General features: G+C 43.0%; 1 protein-coding gene across 2 annotated transcripts in view; it reads left to right on the top strand.

Annotated features, from left to right (window-relative positions):
* LOC143279872 (uncharacterized) overlaps nt 1–15,769 on the top strand; it is a 35,152-nt gene extending 19,383 nt beyond the window's left edge. For both annotated transcript variants that reach the window (XM_076584157.1, XM_076584156.1), the window contains exons 7-15: nt 1,902–2,394; nt 3,493–3,710; nt 4,919–5,090; nt 7,229–7,354; nt 7,847–8,028; nt 11,300–11,446; nt 12,270–12,353; nt 12,875–12,944; nt 14,461–15,769. In XM_076584157.1, the coding sequence (XP_076440272.1) occupies nt 1,902–2,394; nt 3,493–3,710; nt 4,919–5,090; nt 7,229–7,354; nt 7,847–8,028; nt 11,300–11,446; nt 12,270–12,353; nt 12,875–12,944; nt 14,461–14,668 (1,700 nt within the window). In that variant the 3' untranslated portion in view covers nt 14,669–15,769. The remainder of the gene's footprint in view (nt 1–1,901; nt 2,395–3,492; nt 3,711–4,918; nt 5,091–7,228; nt 7,355–7,846; nt 8,029–11,299; nt 11,447–12,269; nt 12,354–12,874; nt 12,945–14,460) is intronic.
* Nucleotides 15,770–16,129: the final 360 nt, after the last annotated feature.

Raw genomic sequence — 16,129 nt, 5'->3', positions numbered from 1 at the left:
ATAATGGTGTTAATGATGATACAGAAAGAAGTGATAATGGTGATGATGATGATGATGCAGAAGGAAGTGATGATGGTGGTGATGACACAGTAGGAAGTGATGACAGTGGTGATGACACAGTACAGAGTGATGATGGTGATGATGATAGAGAAGGAAGTGGTGGTGATAGAAAAGGAAGTGATGATGGTGGTGATGACACAGTAAGAAGTGATGACAGTGATGACACAGTAGGAAGTGATGATGGTGGGGAAGGAAGTGATGATGGTGGTGATGACACAGTGGGAAGGAAGTGATGATGGTGGTGATGACACAGTAGGAAGTGATGACAGTGGTGATGACACCGTAGGAAGTGATGATGGTGATGATGACAGTAGGATAGCGTCCGACTCAGGAAAAATTTCCCTTCTCACTCTTCTCGACTTGTCAATGTTGCCTTTGACACGATAGACCATTCAATCCTTCTTTCCCGTCTTCATTTTACATTTGGTATCAACGGCACTGTACTAAACTGGTTCCAGTCTTATCTCACTGATCGATTCTAGTCTGTCATTGTTAATCATTTCCAATCTGAACCCGTTAAAATCGAACATGGAGTCCCACAGGGATCTGTTTTAGGCCCAGTGCTCTTCACACTGTACACTGCTCCTCTCGCTGAAATTATCAACCACCATAATACCAGTCATCATTCTTACGTTGATGACACTCAACTCCAGAAGAGTGATACCCCTGAAAAATTGTTGTCGCTCTTGCAAGAAACATCCAACTGCTTCCTGGACATTCAAAACTGGATGACTCGAAATAAGTTACAACTGAACGCGGACAAAACTGAAGCAATGATCATAGGAACTAAACAAAAACTGTCTTCCATCACAATTGACACAATCAAACTTGGCAGTACATCCATCCCACTTTCCACGTCAGTCAGGAACCTCGGTGTTGTCCTTGACAATACACTGTTCATGCAAAAATTTATCAGTCAGACATGTCAGTCCTGCTACTGTCAACTGCGGCGCATCAGTGCCGTCCGGAAATATCTGTCCACTGATGCAACATCTAGACTTGTCGTTTCTCTCATTCTCTCTCGCCTTGACTACTGTAACTCTCTATTGTCTGGTCTGCCTTCTTCATCAATTCAGTCCCTTCAGCGCATACAAAACTCTGCTGCCCAACTCGTCCTCAGAAAGAAAAGATCTGAGCACATCACTCCTCTTTTGCAACATCTCCACTGGCTCCCTGTCTCATACTGAATAAAGTACAAGATCAGCACTCTATGTTATGGATGCATTCACAAAACTGCCCCTTCCTATCTCTGCGGCTGCCTTCACCTCTACACTCCATCTCGCTCACTACGATCGGCTTCGGATCCACTCTGTTTACGCATACCCAGATTCAAACACTCTACTGTTGGCCACCATTCTTTCTCTGTCTCTGGACCTTGTGATTGGAATGAACTTCTTCTTTTGTTTCGTCAAGTCTCCACACTCAGCTCTTTCCAGTCTGGCCTTAAAACCCACCTCTTCCGAAAATAGCCTCCCTTGCCTGCCCTTCCTTGTCTATAGTTTCTACAGTTTTAGTTATGCATGCGTGTGAATGACTGGTGCGAAAGCGCTTTTATTTGTCTCTGCACAAGATTCAGAGCTATATAAATACCATTATTATTATTATTATCGACACAGTAGGAAGTGATGATGGTGGTGATGACACCGTAGGAAGTGATGATGGTGGTGATAACACAGTAGGAAGTGATGACGGTGGTGATGACACAGTAGGAAGTGATGATGGTGATGATGGCACAGTAGGAAGTGATGACAGTTGTGACAATGACACAGAAAGAAGTAACACAGAAGTCAGTGAGGAAAGTGTTCCACCTGTTAACAGAGCAGAGGGTTTGTGTCTGGCAGGCAGCAGAGCGACTCGAGCCGCTGTGGGAGGCCTTGACCTTGGATATGGTCAGTCAGCCAGCAACCATGATAATAAGCTTGGACTGACCTTGCGCCTGGTGAACATGCTGAGGGACCTGGGCTACACTGGGCTGACAGGTGTGGCCGAGACAGAGCACTCTGCCTCAACTTCACACCACGCTCACACCAGCCGTTCAGCACCAACAGGAGAAACAGACGATTCTAGAACAGGTGCATCCTCCTCTGCTTTCCAAGACTCTACAGAGTGGACAGCAAAAGAGGAAAGTCTTTGGACAGACGCTGTTGTCTCAGGTTGTCAGGAGGAAGACTGGACACAGGAGGAGGAAGAGGAGTTGGAAGAAGGAGGGCTGGGTGCAGAGGAATCACATGGCGCAGAAGTGGCGTCCACCACCAGTGACCACTGCTACGACTTGCTGGACGAAGCCCTTGGTGTGTTTTCCGACCATGAGGAGGAAGACTACAACGCCCTCTTGTATGTCTGTTGTTTTTGTGTTTTTAATGTGTGTTTGATGGTGGAATTTTTTTCATGTGCGATGCTTGGTTGGTGATTGGGTTGATGAGACTCACATATTTAAAAGTATGCAAACGTGTGCACAAACTCACACTCTCTCACATGCACACACACGCACGGACGCACATGTGCTTAGTTTATAATTGATGAGACTTGCGTTTGCATATACATGCCAGGGTTCGTCATTAACATTTTTTCACATGAGCACCTGCGCTCTAGTTTCAGAATTTTGATGAGCGCAAACTGAAAACTAAGAGTGCACACTAAAAACATAGAGCAACAAGTCTCAAACATAAATTCATTTTGATTTTGCACGGCCGCGAAATCGATCGTGTGCTCCACTTTTCTACTCTTCAAGTCTGAAGAGCGCTCTTTTGCATAGCCTCCCCTGATTCACTAGGCCTACTTCCAGTTGAACTAACAAAACGTAAACAGACGGCTTTCAAACTTCGGTAAATGCAAAACGATCGCGCTTTTGACTCTTGTTTGTGATGTACAATGGAATAACAATTTAGATACAGTAGTGTATGCTTATGTCTTTTCAAAATCAAGAGCGCAAGTGCTCTGAGTCAAGGAATTTTCCAGAGCGCAATTTGTTTTTTCAGAGCGTTCCGCTCTGCGCTCCCGTTAGTGACGAACCCTGCATGCACACGCATGCGCACACATTCGCTCACATACACACACATATCCACGCTCATGCATTCACACACTCGCACTCATACACACTGACATGGATTATGGGATCTTTAACGTGCACATGTGATCTATGTGCATATGCACAGGGAGATTTAGCACATAATTGACCTCAGATATTGGTGTGATGGTGTGGTAAGGTCATGTGTTGGGTAGGGTGGCGTTCAGTTGCCGACACTTTATCATATGATATGAGTGTCAATGAATGAATTAATGAAGTAAGACATTAGTGTTCTTCATGGGCTGCAACTCCCATGTTCACTCATATGTATTAGTGGGATTTTACATGCATGACTGTTTTTACACTGCCATGTAGGCATCCATAATCTGTTTTTCAGGTGTACATCAGTGTTATGAACTGTGCAGGTGGATGGAGAATCTGAGTGACCTGCACAAAATGGAGGGACACGAGAGCAGGGGGGTGGAACACCTGTCGGCGTCCTGGAAGGTGGATGCGAACTTTGAGGGGGAGACATGGGTCCGTGTGCATCAGGGTCTGCGCAGCGTTCTTAGTGGCTGGTCGTCCCTGTCCTCTGTGGACCTGGACTTCAGTGTGTACGGCAATGTGCCGTTGATCAGTTTTGGTAGGTGCTGTGTTGTTGGCTCTCTCTCTCTCTCTCTCCCTCTCTCTCTCTCTCTCTGTGCTTGTTGTGGTGGGTGCTGTGTAAATGTGTGAGTATATGCTTATATGCAGAAATGCTAACTGTTACGATTTTGCCGTATTTTGTTATGCTCTATCGCTGTTTGTTCTGATGTTGTGCCAATGTCAAATTTGTTCCAACAGGTTCATTTTCGACTACATAGCATGGTCACATATGCTTTCCTGTCGTAACATTACCCAGATGCTCTGGACCTGTTGATCACGAGGCCAGGGTAGTCACTGCTCACCTTGGTCTCACGTGATGATGCTCAGCTAATCATGTGCTTGTTTACATTGAAACAGTATTGAGTAGACCAGTCAGCTTAATCATAGCAGTTGCACAGTGTTGCAGGTAGGCCCAAGTGTTTGTATGCCTTGTAGATAAAAATTAATGTACGTTTGCTGATGTGGCTTGAGAGTGTTTCAACCAAATTCAAAATGTTCCTACTAAATTTTCTGATTGTTCCTACAAACACTTGACAGTGGTTGGCATCTCTGTTATATGTGTGTACATGCATGAGTGTGTGTATGTGCTTGTTCTTTGATTTCTGTGTGACTGGTCTTAAGAACTGATGGGTGTTCAGCTTTGGAATGGCCCCTTTGTGACCAACTGCGGTATTGGCAAAGTGGTAACACGTCTGCTCAGGAAGCGAGAGAATCTGAGCGCACTGGTTTGAATCCCATAGTCACCAGTATTTTCTCCCCTTCCACTAGGCCTTGAGTGGTGGTCTGGACGCTAGTCATTCAGATGAGACAATAACCTGAGGTCCTGTGTGCAGCATGCACTTAGCGCATTTAAAAGAACCCATGGTATCAAACGGGTCGTTCCTGGCAAAATTCTCTAGAAAAATCTACTTTGATTGAAAAACAAATGAAATTGCAGGGAGAAAAAAATGTATAAAAAGTTAAAAAGTGGCACTCTCAGAGTAGCAACGTGCTTTTCCTGGGGAGAGAGCAGAAATTTCACACAGAGAAATGTGTTGTGTAAAAAAGAGTAGTTCAAAACAATACAATACAACTTGGCTATGAGCAGCATGATGTAATTTCTCACTTTTAAGTTTAGCTCAGTTAATCTGATTGATTTTATGTGCAGTCTCACAGAGCTGTGTGGCAGAGAAGGATGATTTCCCCTTTGCTCTCCTGTGTGTGCAGACTACAACTTGTTGTTTTACGCACTGCTGGAGCGGATCAAGGCGGGAACTCTGCACTCTGTGGCTCTCAACTGTTCTGACACCATGGCTTGTTTGGAAAGCACAAGCACCTTTCTCTGCAGAGTGCTGAAATTCCTCGTTGGATTGGATGGTACCAGCCATGATGGAAGAGGGTAACAAAAAGAAGAAAAAAATGAAAAAAATTTCTTCTTGTGTGTTTGTGAATTGCAACATTGACTCATTTGTTTAATGGGCTTTTACTTGTATATGATCGTTTTTAACCCCTATGTAGGCAGCCATACAGGCTGTATCAGTGTGATTGTGTTGTGACCTCCAAATTGTGTGGTGGAAATGGATTTCAAGAAAAGAATAGGAATCTAAAAGAAAAGTGTGGTGGAAGGTGGCAGAATGGTCAAGATGCTCACCTGCCAGTACAGTGTCTGTGAGGGTCTGGGTTCAATTCCCACTTTCACCCTTTCTTCCAAGTTTCACTGACAATATCAAACTGAGCATCCAGTCATTAGGTTGAGATGATAAAGTGAGGTCCTGCGTGCAGCACACACTTGGTGCACTGAAAAAGAACACACGGCAACAAAAGGGTTGTCCTCTGGCAAAATTCTGTAGGAGTCCTCTCTGACAGGAACACAAATCCATGCACTCCAGGCCTAAGTGAATTTGGTTATGTTGCTGGTCGGGCATCTGCGCAGCAGATGTGGTGTAACATATACGGATTTATCTGAATGCAGTGACGCCTCCTTGAGAAAATGAAATGGAAATGAAATTTTGAAAAAAGAGAAGGAATCAGATATTAGGGAGGGTTTGCAGCAGACCCACTTTTGTCTGAGTTTTGTGGGGATTCCCAGTCACTTTCAGTGAGAACCACATGCACATGCATTTTCTGATTTTGTTGTAGAGATTGCTGTTTCATGAAATGATTTTGAACAATTTCAGCAACTATTTTTGCAAGTTTACAAGAATTATTTGGTTTTTTAATTACACTCATTATCGCTTTAGTCTTCTTTGTTTACTTTGAGCATAGATAGTTCTTGTCACATCTCTGCCACTACATATTCCAACTGATCCATTTATAGACTCTGCTGAAAAGTTGTCTGATCAAAGGCGGTGCAAACTCAGGAAAGCTAGTTACAATGGTGGGCTGCTCATGACGTCATATGACCTACTTTTCACTTCGCAAGCTATGAAAGTTCCACCACGAAAGTGAGCCTGCAAACCCTCCTATTGATCATACCTGTTGTGTACACTTGGGATGGGCAGCTACTAAGAACCTTGGCAAGAAAAATATTGTAACTCATCGAATACTGCGTCTTAGCATAGCTGTGGCACCAAAATTTGTTTCATTTAGAACAGCGTTCACATTGATACATACGTATAAACTGCAAGGAATGGGAACTAACTTTACAGTGTTCCTGGATATATCTACACGTAGTTTGGAGGAAACACAGTGTGGGTACCTGCCGAGGTTGTGAACTTCCCAGGGTTGAATTGGTTGAAAGATTGATAAAATATTATTGTACATAATGTTAGATCATGTGCTGAAGTGCAGTCTGATCACTGTACATCAAGATAATGAACAAATCTTATTCAGTTCGAATCAGGTTATGTTAGTAAGTCCTGCCAGTGCTCTTTCTCTCACTATTTCTGGCTTGCCAACTGCGGATGCATAACACACAACTGCCAGCTGAAAAGCAAAATTTGGACGAAGGTGAGAGGTTGGGGATGGAATTGGAAGGTGGGATGAATGGTAGGGGAACTAGCATCATCTATCAGGCATCACCAGACAGGCCTTGACATGGAACCCCCAAGGAAGGGAATGAGAGACTGACCAAGAAACACCTTGTGAAAGGACCTCCAGGTAGACACTAAGAAGATGGACCTTACCAGGAGCCATAGATATATATATAGAGAGAGAGGCAAAGGCACAGGATAGGGGACTGTGGAGGTCTCTTGTTGACAGCCTGTACCCCAGGAGGGGTGAAAGGCCTAAGTCAGTAAGCAAATACCCATGTAGTTACTTATACTAATTCATTCTCTCTCCCTCGTGCTGTTTGTCATTCTGTCACAGGGAAAAGAAGCCTCATACTGCCATTTCTTTCTACTAATATACAACACCCCCATTGTTCTCATTCTGTACTTCTTGTCTATGTATGTTTTTTTCAGATATATATGAGTGTGTGTGTTTGTGTATCTATTTACCTGTTTTTGTAAACCCCATTCTGCTAGGCGCTGTATAGATTCACATTTTGATTGTTTACATTGAGTTACACTGACGCTGTTCTGCACTACTTTTCAGCATCCAGCCACTGAAGCTCCTGAAGATAGAATCGTGTGGTTTGAAAACCTTTCCTATTCTTCTGCCAGACAGCGATGGAGACATCAGTGCCGACCAACCAGAAAAAGCTGATTGCACTGATTGCAGGTGGGTAGTGTGTATGTGTGGCAAGGTTTGCTAATTTCTTGACACAAACCATATATTTCTGGGTTGGGAATCAGCTTTGATTGCAGTTGGTATGCCAACCTTGAAGTTAGAGCAGAATGAAGATGCTCTGGCAAGACCATGACTGTTCAGTTAATTTTTCCCAATGAAACTCTTTTTGAGAGGCTTGCATGGTCGCTTTTCCAAGCTCTTGTTTACACATTCAGTACTCAACCAACTGGCCTACATGAAGGGAAAATTCTATGTCCCACTGAAAAAGAAAAATAGAATGTAGCCATCCCGCCCTATTCTGTTAGTTTTGTTGTTGTTAACCATCGTTTCTGAGTTTTATTTCAACCAAATTGTCATTGTTTCTGAAGATCAGAGGAGGGGTTACTCCTATTCAATCATGAGTTTTTGTTAATGTTAAGCTGATCACAAATCGTTGGCTTTTGTCGTAACTTGTTTTGTGTTAGTTTTGTGGTTCTGTCCAAGGACTGGCTTCCCGGGCGTGCAAGAGCTGGACCTGAAGGTTGTGGTGTTTAATGGAGTGAGGGAACTGAGCCCTGTTGCATATCTCATCAGGAACTGTGACGTCCTGAGTCGGATTTCACTGCAGGACTGTTCGCTGAAAAAAGACTGCGTTGACCTTCTGTTGCAGGCTTTGGATAGTCGAGGTGAGTTAGGACGAGGGTTTGTGAGTGTGGTGTGTTTGTCTGCTCATGTTTTGTGTGTGTATGTGCACTTGTATGTGTGCCTGTGTTTTTGTGTGGGTGTTGGGTTACGCTGCTGGCCAGGCATCTGCTTGCTTGGCAGTTGTGGTGTAGCATATATGGATTTGTCTGAACGCAGTGACGCCTCCTTGAGCTACTGATGCTGATACTGCACATGTTTATGTCTCTGTGTGTGTGTGTGTGTGTGCATGTGTGCACAAATACAGTACCTCATATTTTATTCTTGATGAAATCTGTTAATTGTGCTTGTGTGTTTGCCGTTAGTGTAATCACTTGAATTGCTGAATAGATGAATGTGTGCATGTTTAGATATGATCACCTTTTTGTTGTATTTCTCAGTCTGAAATGTTCATGGTCCAAACTCACACATTTACTCAAATCAGGCATGAGATTTTTCCGACTATAGTCGGATTTCTGTCCGAAAATTGACTCCAGAGGCCATTCTGTTGAGAAAATCAAAGTTGGGGGGGGGGGGGGGGGGGGGGTTTCCAACCGAACGCTGCACTATTGTTGTCTGACCGATTGACAAGACTGACCCACAGCATTTGCCAAAATGTCCCGTGTTTGGATAAGCAAACCAATTGAGTATAAATGTTCCGTTGCTCCTTTGTCATCATTCAGCTTATCCAAATTCAGTCTCGATTACACAACTTCCGCTCGCATGCTTCACAACTTGGAAAGATACCTGATTTCGTCGATCATCTTCAATCATGGACAAAATGAGAAAGCTCACAAAGGATAATTAGATTTTTGTAGCAGAGGTTGATAAAGTAATGAAAAATAAGTGGAACTGGGCCTGCCAAGATTTGGCCATGAAAACAGAAGTGAAGAACAAAAAATAACTTATACAGGTATGTGACCCCGTTCACAAAATCAACGCTGCTGGCCAAGTGCGATTTGTCTCAGATTGTATGCGTGCAACTCTTCAGTCTAGGCACAGAAATCTGATATCAGATTTACATAAAAAATGGACCGCCCATTTTCTGAAGGAAAATAAGGAAAGCTCATGCTCTTTCGAAAGCGTCGTTTGTTGACCCCTTGAGAGGTGATCCAGTAACTTGTCAGAGCACCAAAATCAAAGTCAAAAGGTTTCCTTATGGTTGATTGAAGTCAAAATGCCGATAACAGAAGGCAATCCCTACATGGCACACATTGATATCACTGTGGAAAGCAAATTACACACATGCACGCGTGCACATGCACACACATGTGGGCGATCACACATACACACACACACAGACATGCGAGCATGCGCACACATACACACACAAACGTGCACGCCCGCACAGATGCACATTAATGCTGGTGCGCACAATCTCCAGCCCTGTCAAACACCTAGAGCCATGGGTACATCTGCTTGAGCCTCTGTTCATTCAACAAAAGCTGCAAATGTTTGCCACATTATGCACAGTAAATTTGTTCCGATTGAAACAAAAACTCTGTAGCAATTGACATCAGTGCTTTTTCTGACAGCAGACGCTGCAGCACTGGGCACAGACAGTTCATGGCAAGTCAGTGTATTTAGATCTGAAATCTGTAGCCAGATTACCAAAGGTACACACGCATGCACAGACACAGAGCTGAATTGAATGCGGATGCGTGCACACACACACACACACACACACACATTCACACTCTTACTTTGAAAAAAAAATCACATGAATGCACAATCGTATACACTTACTCTGTTTTGTATTTTCTTTCTCTCTCCTTCACACTTGCACGTGTGCACACATATGAGCGCTCACACAATCACACAGAGCTTAATGATACGCACATGCACGTGCGCGCGCACGCACACACACTCTTTCTCGTGCACACACACACACACACACACTTGTAAATAAAGCAATGCACACGTACAAACTTGCACTTTTTCCTCTCACTTACCCCCTCTCTTGCAGTCTCTTTGTCTGCCCCTCTCTCCCTCTTTCTGTCTCTCTCTCTCTCTCTCTCTTTCTCCCTCACACTCAGTTTAGTTGAACACACACACGCACAGTCCAGGCTGGGGAACTCTCAGCAGATCTGCTATTTTCAGCGGAAATGCAGTTGATTTCAGAGGGGGGAAAATCACTCCCCAACTCCCCATGCACCCTCCTGTGGACTTCACTTTCATTTTTTGCTGAGGTTCCTCTCCCCTCTCACTGAGTCTCCCACCAGTGGTGGTGGTGGGGGGTGGGGGGGGGAATAAAACCACTGTCTCTCTCTCTTCTCACACATACACACAGAGAGTTGCAGTGAAAACACACGCACACACTCATGAGACAAAATTTGAAAATCATGTACCCAAGGCTGATGTTTACAGGTTTGAAAGCAAAAACACTTCAGTTTAGGAAGAATTTGACTGATTTTTGTCTCCTATGGATTGGAATACCTAAGAGGCATTGGTGGCCCTCAAGTGCAGATTTTATGGTTTGAAATTGAGAAAAACCTTCAGCTTCAGGGGTCTTCACCCCCAGACCCCCACCAGGGCATTGCCCCATGGACCCCCACTGGGGGCCTTCTGCGGCTCCCAGGCCCCCACCTTTAGACTCCATCACAATTTCCCAATCTCATGCCTGCAAATGTATAAGTGGACTTTTACGCACTTGACTTTTTACCCATATATGTAGACAAACATACATGTTTTGGGTGGTGTGCATGCAGGGTATGTTATTTCCATTACCCATCAAACACTGATACGCATTATGGAATCTTTGTGTGCATTTGATCTTGTGCATGAATCAGGGAGTTCAGGCACTAGCAGGTCTGCTGAAAGCAAAGCAAGCAATATTCAGAAATTTCAATTTTTATCCATGGAGGACTCATCTGATGCATTGTCCCAGCACCCTTAACATTGACTTAAGTAATTCTGCACAGTTTAATAACTTTTGTTTTTTCTTCTTTTTTTTCTTTCTTTTTTTTATGACATATCTGACACTTGTACTTCAAAAAAGCATTAATGACATCTCTTTTTTTTTCTCTATTTTTTGTTGTTGTTGTTGCTTCCCCACAACTCCCACACTGCTTGTTAAGAGTCTGCCATATACAGCCACAACCCAGTCAATCTGCTGCCGCCTCAGTGCTGGCAGTCTACAGGGAACAAAGGATGCTAGTTCACCTGCATGCCACACACCAGAGGAGACCCTGCGCTGCTGCTAAGAGTCAGCTTCGGTAGTGTTCAGTGATTCCTGTTCTGACAGCAATCACATAATTGACTGTTTTCCCTTTCCAGTGCACTCTTCACTGACGTGCATCAACCTACAAAACAGCCTGTGCCATGTGACGAGTGAGCAGTGGGAGAAACTGTGTCACATTGTGGGCACCTCTCCCTCACTGAGGTTTCTGTCACTGGCTAGGTGTGGACTGTCTGGAGAACAGAGTGAGTCATGACTGTCGTTTTTGGTCTTTTTTGTTGTTGTTGTTGCTATAAATGGTGTTTTATTTCCAACATTCACATGGTATGCATTCTCCATCTTGTTTCTGGTCAGTCTTGTGTCATGACAGCATAACAATTGGTGTAGAGTCATATTGTGTTATTCAAAGCAACAAATGAACAAAGCATAAATAAAAATGCTCACACTCTGAAATGAGATATTTTTTCAATCATCAGAATTTAATTTTCCATGAATAAATGTTTGTTTGACAGTGTGAATTTTGTGCACTGCGTGAGATCAGAATGGGTGGGAAGACTTCTGTGTTGAACAAATTTCCTTACTGGCATTTTGGCAGTTGCTTTGTCCTTTAGTTTTTATCCCCCTGTAATCAAACAGCCCATGTATCCTGGCTGCAAACTTTTCAGTATTAGAAAAATCATTTGATTACTGGTGCTGTAGTGTGACCCACTGGTGCAGACATCAGCAGGGGTCTGATTCCTTAAAAAATCAGTCACTCCTACCCATTGAAAGAATGTTACAGAAAAAAGGGAGTTTGGTTGATCTGTTCAGAACTTGACATTGGTCTTTATGTCAAATGCTGATGTTTGTGTGTGTGTGTGTGTGTGTGGTTCCACTCAGTGATGATTCTGCGAATTAGTTGACACCCCTCCATAACAGTGCCCCAGTGGTTTACACTGTAACATATCAGCACATGCTAACATTGATGCAGTTGTTTTTTTTCTTTATTTCATACAACCTTTGCATACCATTTTCTTTGCTGCTTTATATTGCAGCTCTCTTTGATGATGATGTTGTTTCTTTTTATAGTAACAAGTGCTGCATTTGTGAATGCTGTCAAGCTTCATGGAACCACAAGACAGTTGACGCTTAATCTCTCTTCAAATGGTTTTGGTCAGTACATCTTATTGATGTGTAAGAGAGAGAGGAGTGTGTTTGGATGGGTGGGTCTGTATTTCTCAGTGCTTGTGTATGTGCGTGTGTGTCCACTGTTGGTGGGTGGACGGGTGTAGCTATATCTGGGTGGGTGAATTTGTGTGTGCATGCATGTGTGTGTGTGAGAGTGATAAAACGAAGAAAACATTTGTCTCAAATTCTGTGGTCCTTCAGAAGCTGCTGTCATAGTCACCACAGTTTGTTTCACCACTCCACTTCCCTGCATTTAGCTTTTGCCAGAGTGTTTGGTGTTGTAAATTAATGGGGACTTTTGTTTACCTCTTCACTACTGCTGACAAGTGTGTTCGTCAATGAAGGCTGCATTCTCACTACATTGAAATAAAACGGAGCCATCATTTTCTTTGTCTTTTGATTTTGTTTGGAAAGTAAAGTAAGATGCAGCAGCAGGCCAAGATAAAAGAAAGAAAAATATATATATATTATAGACTTTTAACTTTGACATTGGGCGTGTTGTGCAGGAGACAGCATATGGGACTTCATAGCCGCGACTGTGTGCCCAGGATCCTCTCTGAAGGGACTGCACTTCAAGTAAGTGAACCCCACCAGTCTGTCACCTTGGTATATGCCCACAAACATGCAGGATTCCACAGTCAGGAAAAGTCTTGGGGGGAGAGGGGTGGGGGGGGTTGACTTTCAGGGTCTGGAAAAATGTTGGACTTTTTTTGTTTTTTCTTTCATTCTTTTTTTTTTCTGGGGGGGGGAGGGGGGGGGGGGGTTGTTGGTTTGTTTTTGTTTTGTTTTTTTGTTTTGTTTTGTTTTGTTTTCCTTGTGAAAACTGAACGTCAGTAGCAGGATATCCACTGATACCTTTCTTCAGCAGTGTAGCAAATAAATTTAGGACTCATTTGGGTGTTTTTTTCAGGTGTGGAAAAGTTTTAACCTTGTCTGGGCAAGGCAAAGTTTGGAATTTTGTTTTGCTGACAACTGTGGGAGCCCTTTATGTAACACTCACATTAGTCAGAAACGCACATGCACATGCACAGTTCATGCAAACATACCCATGCACGATCATGCAGCTGTCCCTGGGACAAGTCATACACATCACCACAGTCTTCCTCTTCATTCAAGGGCTGCAACTTCCACGTTCACTCATATACACAAGTGGGCTTTTACTTGTATCGCCATTTTTACCCCCGCCATGTAGGCAGCCTCACTCCGTTTTCGGTGGGATCACTGTGTCCTGTTTCATGTAAAAGGGTTTATTCAGGGATACAATGATACACCCTGGATGCATACAGGTTTTGTAACTATAGAATGGAGGTGTCGTTTCTTGTTAGGGTTTTTTTGGGGGGGGTTAGGGGGGGGTGTGTTGTATTTAAAAAATTACATACATTTTTTCTCATTAAAGATCTTGTAAACAAATGCCCTCGATATGTAAAAGTATTAAGTCTGGTTCTGTCTTATGATGCAAAATACATTGGTTCTGTCGGTGATTAATACACAGAGGCTCTACCAGGATTTGAATTTAAAGTAAAATAATTAATCTAATGGGAAAAAATATATGTATAGATACCATCCAAAACAATTTTTCCCACTGAAATCATGTTTCTCATAAGTGAAGTCTATGATGATTCATTCAAGGGGCAGAAGCTGGCACTACGAATTTTGTACGTTTCATCTTGGTTCCTGAAGCGATTGCTTCCAATCTTTTGTGTTATTTATGACTTGTTTATGTTTCGTTCATGGGCTGCAACTCCAACCTGCACTCATAAACATGTATGAGTGGGGTTTATCATATATGACCATTTTTACCCCCACCATGTAGGCAGCTATACTCCGGTTTCAGGGATGTTCTGGGTATGTTCTTGTTTCCATAGCCCACCAAACACTGACATGGATCTTTAACATGCATATTTGATCTTCTGCATGTGTATATGTACGGAGGAGGTTCAGGCACTAGCAGGTCTGAACAAATATTGACCAGAGAGATTGAAAAAATCTCCACCCTTTACCCACCAAGTGTGCCGAGACTGGGGATCTAACCCAGGAAACAGGTGTGAATCCAGCGCTCTAACCATTTGACCACTGCTCCCATTGTGTGCAGGCTGTCAGGCGGCAGTGACGCCAGGGGATTTGAGGTGTTGAAAGACATGGTGGACCAGCATGCCGACCACCTCCCGCTGTTGAAAGTTGGCTCTGCGACCTCTACGAGCAGCCCCCTCTTTTACCAGGTTTCCGGCCTTCTGAAGCAGGTCGCACAGGACTGGGCGTTTACAATGGACTTGTACAGCGAGTTTATGGCCGTGATGTGAAGAGCTTTTGTTGGCCTGTGGCATGTTGTTTTTGAACACAGTATCAGTCTGTGTAATTGTCCTGTGTTACAGGGTGTGTGTGTGTTTATGTCTTTGGTAAAACTTTCAACAAATCCAGGAGGGGAAAATTCATAATTTCATTTTAAGAGCATGTGTTTTGACAGGTTTTGACAATTGATGGCCCTTTGTTTGTTTGTGCTGAAGACACAGGTCAGTGAGGAGAGGTTTGAGCAGGCTTGGATATTACTGTCATTGACTTCAGACTGACTTGAGTCATGGAGAAGATGATGACATCAGGTTAGAAGTGTTTGTAATGGGAGAACATGGCAGATCCGCTGATAGTAATTTTGTCAAAGGAACTTGACTAGACTTGATATGATTATTATGTGTATTACGTCCCAAAATGTGTTCTGCAATTTAATGATTTATCAAAGTTGGAAAGTCGTGATGAAATGGGGAGAGTTTGAAACTTTGGGACATCTATGATATGATCATAAAACAGAAATGCTGATCAATGTGATTTGTTTAATATAGAATAGCTCCCTCTCCAGCACAATCTTTCGGTTCAACAAACACTTGTTTCAGATGGTGAGCAAAAATATATGCATCATTTGGCCTTGACCTGCACATATTAGTATTGATAGGCCACCCTCATCCCCAACCACCACCACCATGACACACACCTCACCACCTGCATTTTCAGTTTCATTCTTGTATGTTTACAAATCAGCACTGCTGCAGGAATCTCACATGAGCCATGAAGACTGTGCCTCTTGTTTGTTTATGTTGTGACGTCCAGACCCTGTGAGGAAAACAGTGGGTGGAAGAGAATGGTGCCATATACAAGGTGGTAGGGGTTTCAAATTGCAATTATTACTTATACCAGTATTTCATCACATATTCACCCGGTGAGCAAAGGACATAATACATGCTGTTGCCTGTTATGTGTATTGGTAATTCTGTCTGTCTGTCTGCTTTATGAAGATGTTAACATTGTTCAAGTAATTTGGCATACTTGGTGATTAATGTATGTGTGTGTTTGAATGCAGATTGATTTGTTTGGATGTGAACTTGATTTTTCATTTTGAGTTTATAGAAAGTCATTTTGATTCTAGCTTTCTGCGTCCATGGGTTGCACCTGCCATGTTCAGTTTAATGTACAAGTTGGCTTTTGCTTATATGACCGATTTTACCCAGTTGTTTAAGCAAACGCTCGTTTCAGAAATATGCATGATGGTGATGTTCATGTTTTTATCACCCATGGAACACTGTTATGGATTGCAGAATCTTTAACATGTGTATTTGATCTTCTAAAAATTCTTTTAACTTTTTAAGATCTATACATACAGAGGATGAAGGCATTAGCACTAGCAGGTCTGCACATTTTGACCTGGGAGAGCACAAAATTAATTTTCTTTTTCCCACCCTTAAACCAGCAGGTGCTGATACCTGATTCAAACA

Source organism: Babylonia areolata, chromosome 3, assembly GCF_041734735.1.
Source record: "Babylonia areolata isolate BAREFJ2019XMU chromosome 3, ASM4173473v1, whole genome shotgun sequence".
NCBI lineage: Eukaryota > Metazoa > Mollusca > Gastropoda > Neogastropoda > Buccinidae > Babylonia > Babylonia areolata.
The sequence above is the reverse complement of the archived record's forward strand: the minus strand, read 5'-3'. Positions and strand labels throughout refer to the sequence as shown.